General features: G+C 39.1%; 1 protein-coding gene across 1 annotated transcript in view; it reads right to left on the bottom strand.

The window, feature by feature from the left end:
* Nucleotides 1–3,882: 3,882 nt before the first annotated feature.
* RAB27A (RAB27A, member RAS oncogene family) overlaps nt 3,883–6,689 on the bottom strand; it is a 7,236-nt gene continuing 4,429 nt past the window's right edge. The window contains exon 5 of the mRNA XM_008939036.1: nt 3,883–4,163. Coding sequence (XP_008937284.1) covers nt 3,965–4,163 — 199 coding nt within the window. The 3' untranslated portion in view covers nt 3,883–3,964. The remainder of the gene's footprint in view (nt 4,164–6,689) is intronic.

The following is a 6,689-nucleotide window of genomic DNA, read 5'->3' as shown; positions in this document are numbered from 1 at the left end:
CAGCAGGAGTTGTTTCACTAAATAACTCAATACCTTAAAAACATAGGAAGGCTCAGGTCTGCAAGTATTTACTTAACTTGTCCAAGTTTCCTAATAGAAATAAAAGACTGTCTATATAGTTCATATAAACTGCCATATACAGTCATATGAAAGAACTGACAGCTGTCAAGCATGTGCACTTGCAGGATCAGGTTCAGAGCATATAATCCTGGCAGTCGGAAGGCACTTCTGAACGTCATCTAGACCAAAGTCCTGCTCAAAGCAGAACAAATTAACACCAAGTGGATAAGGACCACATCCAGTTGAGGTTTTAGTGTCTTCAAGGATGCTGATTCAATAACCCTCCTCAGCTCCTGTTCCAAATTCTAACTACTTGTATGGTGACAATTTTTTCCTAATGTCTAGTCCAAATTTTCTATATACCAGCATTCCTCTGTTGCCTCTTTCCTATCCCTGTACCCTCTGAGATAGGTCTGGCTCCATCTTCTGTATATCCTCCCATTAGATAGTTCAAGACAGCAGAAAGGTCTCTCTTAGCTTTTTCTTCTTAAAGCTAAACAAATCCAGATCTCTTTCTCTTCCTACCCCTTGTGCTCCAGCCCTCTGATCTTGGTGGCATCTGCTGGACTCACTCCAATGTGTCAATGTCTTTCTTCTATTGAGTTGTCCAAAACAGGACACAGAACTCCAGATGCAGTTTTATAAGGGAAGACTGACTTCCTCAACCTGATGGCATCATTCTACTGATGCAGCCCCAGATGCAGTTGGCTGCCTTTGCCACAGGGGCACATTTCTGGCTCCTGGTTAACCTGCTTTTGAACAGGAGGCCCATGACCTCTTCTGCAAAAGATTTTTTCAGCCACTACTATTGCATAAGGTTATTCCAACCCAGATAAATACCCAGTCACACTTGCCCATGTTAAACTCCATGAGGTTTAATTCAGCTCATTTCTCTTGTCTGTCAAGGAAGCTCTGAACAGCAGCTATGTCCTCCAGCATGTCATAACCTACCTGATAATATACACTGCTCTTGACAGAAACAACTATTCTGAAAAATCAGGCTCCTTACCGTTGTAAGCAATAGATTTTACAGAATGTTTTGCTTGATTCCCTTTGCCCTGAACATGCTACATGCACACACTAGCAGCTTTCTGAATGCCTCATGAATACAGAAGTGTTGCCTCTATATTCTCCTGTGGGTTTGAGCTCTTTCTGGCATCACCCGGGATGCAACAGGCCCCCATCCGACTGGTTTGGTCAGTGCAAGAGGGGAACATCACGAATTACCTCAGCAACAGAAGAGAACTTAGATGCATTTGAACTAAAAAACCCACCATGCATGGAGACAGTGCAGAAAGACACAGACTGATATTGAACTGAGACAAGAGGAACTGATACAATCCCATTCAACAAATGGCAACAAGGTTCAGATCAGGAACGTTTAACAACTTTATATTAATAAGAAATTCTGGGACAAAGCATCATAGTGAAAATCCTTTCCAAAACTTTGTTCCATTACAGATCAATATTTTTGTCCAACACTGGATGAAAATAACTTTTCTTGAAGTAACAGTTTCTCATCATATGATAATTCTTCTTTGTTTTGTTTTTTAAACCAGCACTAGACTAGTAAGAATAATGTAATTCACTGTCAAGAAACATCAACCATGATTTCTCAGGAGAATTAAAAAGGAAACAAAAGTCTTGTCACAGAAGAATTCAAAAAGATAAATCTTATGGCACACTTCAAAGGCTGGCATCAAAGAATTTTTATGTAGACTCTCTTTTTACAGTAAATAATTACATGTAATATGCGTGACAAAAATATGACAATTTCAGTGTTTAGTATTTAATATCCAATCTAAACATAAGTATTCAAATGGAATTATTTTTACACCATTTCAGTAGTCACTTAGCTCAGTAGTTGGTTGCAATAATCCTTCCTGTTTTCAGGAGCTGGATGGAGCTATAAGCATAAAAACTCCCATTAAAGTTAATGCATGACAAAGCTCCACTGCAACCCTCTGAAAAGCAAAGACTTGCATTAAAAGAAAAGCAGACACTGAGGTACATTGAAATGTATTTTGTCCTACAGTAGAGTTTGATACTCTACTGGTCAGAAACATGATGGTAACTTCAAAAGGCACTCTGAATTAAACTACAGTAACTCCGGTCCACAAGCATTTTAGAATCTTGGTATTGTATAGTAGAAAAAAAACACCCTATATTTATTCAATATAAATTGCTTTAATCTCTGTCCTAGCCCCAGAGCTGTCAAATTATATTGCACTTTTAAAATATTCCATGTAGGTTGTGATAAAAATCTTAATATTTACATGTAATGTTCGTTGAAGAACAATGTGTTACTTACTTTGCAAAATATTAAAGAGCCAAGTTTTAACACATATTCTTGTATTATTAATATTACCAGAGGCTACATCAATTATATTTTTATAAGCTCCTATTCTAGAAAGTTTTTTGGTCCTTCAAAAAATTGTTATGCTGCAATTTATGTTCACAACTGGTATTGATGCTTGCCTGAAATTGCAGTAGTTAGAATATTTAATAAATACTTAATTTCTAAAGAAGTAATAGCTTTGGAGCTTTGTAAACAAACTGCTGTGGAAAGTCTATAGCAAGACTCAATTTGGCATGTTATGACTTTAACTGGCAATACATTACAGTTATACAACCTCTGCCAGGGTAGAAAAATGTTTGGTAGACACATCTTATAAATCAGTCTGGAAAAAAGACCCCAGAAATACTGATGATTCCGTAGGTTGTATGAATAAATAAAAATGATCAAAAAGAGTTACATGATCCACTGAAACCAAAATTGGCATTGATACAATCCGTAGGGGGAAAAAAAAGAAAAGCAAATGGTTTCTTTTTAAAATACAACCTAGAGGAAATTAAGAAGCCATAAAAGAATATATGATAACTAAGATGTACAGGACAAGAAGGTTGGCAGAATAAAATAAGCATTATAAATTTATAGAAATACTGATCTAGACAAAACTGATATCTTAGCTGCATCTCACCAGGAGACAATCATCATTCATTTTTCAATCCAAGTTTGAAGAAACAATCCAAATCTGTGTTTGGTAAAGCAAATCCAGTGCAAAGCACTAGCTCTGATGAAATTCCTGTTAAAACGTGAGTGGTAACATAAAGGAAACAGAACAACAGATGTACAGTTATGCCACTTACATATAAATATATGCATGTACTAGAAATTCAAATTATGTCAGGAGGTCTCATAGGCTGCGTTGGATATATTTTACACAGTACAGTTGTAGTTTACACTTTCAATTTCATGACATACCCAAAGTGCTCTACGTACACATCCCTGTGCTCTTCTATTGTTTTTTGTTCTACGTAGAATACCTGTCTTTTGGCTTTCAGCACTAAAAAACAGTCGCTTGAGAGAGCAAGGAAAAGGTACTTGCAGGCTTTTGTGGGAAGTACAGGATTTGCTCTTTAAGACTGTTGTTGACTGATGAAGTTAAATGTTTCTGTTCAAAACCAAGAACGATGTTGGTAAGTTTACTGTTAGTAGAGACTAAGAGCTGTCACAATATCTAATCTAAATGCTTGGTCTGTGTAGTCAGTGGAGCCTTCAAAGGGCAATTGAAAACCCTTCAGTTCAGAGGCCTACCCCTTCTCACTGCCCATACAGAGAGATGTTCCAAAATTTGATAATGGAAATTCCTCCAAAGTAGTGAATTTCAGGACTATCCAGTGCTACATCAAATTAAACTTCTGTCCCATTCACTAATAAACTGTACACCTTGCAAGCAAAGGTCAAATGTTGCTTGAGAGGAAAAAAGAAGAAAAAAAAAATATTATCAAGAATTACTATAGCTCATTAATACCTACACAATGTGATTTGTCCATAAGTTAAACAGTTAAGCTGCAACTGTACTATACTTTATCATACACATTAAACTTAATAGTAACTGAGTTAACAGCCACATTTGCCTTTTTCTTGCTCCTCATTCAGTTGTTCTGTAGAGCTGTGCCCATTGGAGCGCACGACCCCTTCTGGGATCCAGGATTTATCCACACACCGTTCCATGCGCTTCATAATGAGGTCAAGCAGAGTTTCAATGGCTTTGCTTACATTATTCCCATTAGCTGCACTGGTTTCAAAATACGGTATCCTGCAGAAGACAAAAACCACAAACTCACATCACATAGTTTATGTTCGCAGGAGAAAAAAACAAGACATGATTACTGCCACGTACTTAGAAAACACATAAATGTTGTTACTGCTACTCCACAGCAGAAAGACACCAAGTGGCCAGTGGTCTGAAATGCAAAAGAAATTCCTGAACTGTCTGACTCTGTAGGTAGGGCAGGAAGATAAGCTTTAGTTTACATCATGGAGTCCACAACCTATACAAGCACAGCTCAGTATGAGTTACCAAAGTTCTGCTCCTGAGGTCTGTGTTTTTCACCTCTGTTCCCCACAAGAGATTCAATCACTTTCTATGGCTCTCTCCTTGCTGATTGCCAGCTACACTAGCTAAGGAGTCATTGCAAGAGAGGGAACGCAGAATTATGTACGTTCCCCTGCAGGCAAGGCAGTAAAAAAGTGGTACTCTAATGTGGTATTCATACCACTACAAAAGGTGACTGTTTCTTCTGTTGACGCATCAAGTATAAAATCTCTTACATTAATAAAAAAACCCCAAACCCAAAATCTGCTCAGAACAACTATGTCTTCTTCAACAAAAGTTTCTGAGCTCCTCAGTATTGAAAAGACATTGCTAGTTCTCATTATTGTTGTAGATTGGGATGTCAGTGGCAGGTTTGTAGGCTCTGACCTTTCACACTCTGCTCCCCACAGGCTGGTGCTAGAGAAGCTACATTAGTGCCACTCCCCAAGTGACTGATATAATCACAATTTTAAGTATTTCTTCCTTGACTTGCAAGATTCAATGATTGTCAAAACCACTATCTCACTGTCTCACTGTGAAGGTCTCCTACAACCATTTTCATAACACATCACTTACTAGTACAAGGCCTTTCCACAGAAAGGATATTCACTGCCTCACACTTCTATTACCTGAGACTGTTTGCTGTGGCAGAACTTACCTTGCTTCCCCTTGGGAGCAAGTGACTCCTAGCAGCTTTCCTGTCTCATCTCGACAGGGCAGAGAATTTTATAATTGCCTACAGACTGGATGTGATGCATAATTTTAATTTATGAACAGAGAGTTAAAGTCAAGCTGGCATTTTCAGCCACAAAGATAAACGTTTCACCAATTATTTCCAAAAGTCTCACATAAAGAGATCTCTTTCAAATCTTTTAAGAAATGGCCACATGCCATCTGCTGCTCTTTAGAAGTTTTTGCTCCTTTGCAAGCAGCTGGGTAAAGTACCGTATGCACTTCCCGTTGCCTGTGTGCCATGGACTTAAAAACAAGCATTTTAACAGAAGGAAAAAGTAAGAAGGTACTGTTGTGCAAAACTCATTTGTCTCTAATAGACAGATTGCTTCTGATTTGCCTTCACTGATTTTTCAAGGTCAAGAAAGGCTAAGTGACCAAGCGATAGGAAGTAGCATGGCACAACAGGACTAGACCCGCAGAAGAAGGCAGCCAGCTCTGAGGGCCTAGTGTTCACACTACACCTGTTCAGTGGGCTTTACTTTGGACCAGCTCCAGTCTGCTCCTCTGGACTGAATGCAGAGCACTGGTTGGAGTACATCATCTAGTTTAGTTTTCAAGTGAGAAGGAATCCGGTTCACATGCCAGAAAGCTGCTCCACTATTTGAATGAAACCAGAATAAATGGATCAGAAGATTTGCTTCTAAAGTGCACTTCTGATCCACACTGAAATGCAAATGCAATCCAGAGACGAGACCCGTGGAAGAGTGAAGGGGGTATACAAGTACTGTGGGATTAATTAGTATCTGACACGAAAAAGATTTCACAGAGCTCCTTTCGGGACACATGACCTGTGCCTGTAGGGAAGGGGAAGGGCAAGGCTACCCTGTCTTCCTGATGGTCTGACTCGCTTTTCAGACTCCCTGGGCGCCTGCGAGAGCGCAGAGGCCAGCAAGAAAACACATCTGACTCCTTGGAGGCCAAGTCACTAAGAAATCACCTAAGGTACAGCCTAACAAAATTGCTTGAACAGTTGAGGGAAGATTGAATATGGAGGGAGCAAAGAACTGAGGAACCACGGTCTGGACCAGAACTGCTCTTCTACAGGAACTCACCACTCCATAAGCAGACTCTGAACACTAGTGAATGGGTCCTAAAGCTTGCAAAGAAACTGAGGCCTCACATTTCCATGGCCATGGCAGAGACAGTGGCTACCCTACAAAAAACAATCCAGCTTGTAAATTAGGATATCATTTCTTGGTATTATTTTTGTTTTCCTTAAAATCTGATGTGACACTCACCACCTCACCAAATGCTCTTTTGGATTTCACTTTGTAAGAGATCTGGGTTTTCTGTGCCCCATAGAAAACCTCAGCACGGGTAAGAGCAAAGAATTAGACTCCCATTATTCCCCTGCCTCTCCAGCTAAATTCTATCTCTTCTCCAGAGTATTTGTGAAAATTTACTTTATTTACTGCCAAGGAAAGAAGCATATTAATCAACCTCCAGTGCAAGACTATTGCAATACCAAGGATGAATTTTTAGGCAATGCAGAAAACATTAATTTCTGATTGG

The sequence above is a fragment of the Merops nubicus genome, unplaced genomic scaffold (assembly GCF_000691845.1).
Source record: "Merops nubicus isolate BGI_N331 unplaced genomic scaffold, ASM69184v1 scaffold52294, whole genome shotgun sequence".
In the NCBI taxonomy this organism is placed as follows: domain Eukaryota; kingdom Metazoa; phylum Chordata; class Aves; order Coraciiformes; family Meropidae; genus Merops; species Merops nubicus.
The sequence above is the reverse complement of the archived record's forward strand: the minus strand, read 5'-3'. Positions and strand labels throughout refer to the sequence as shown.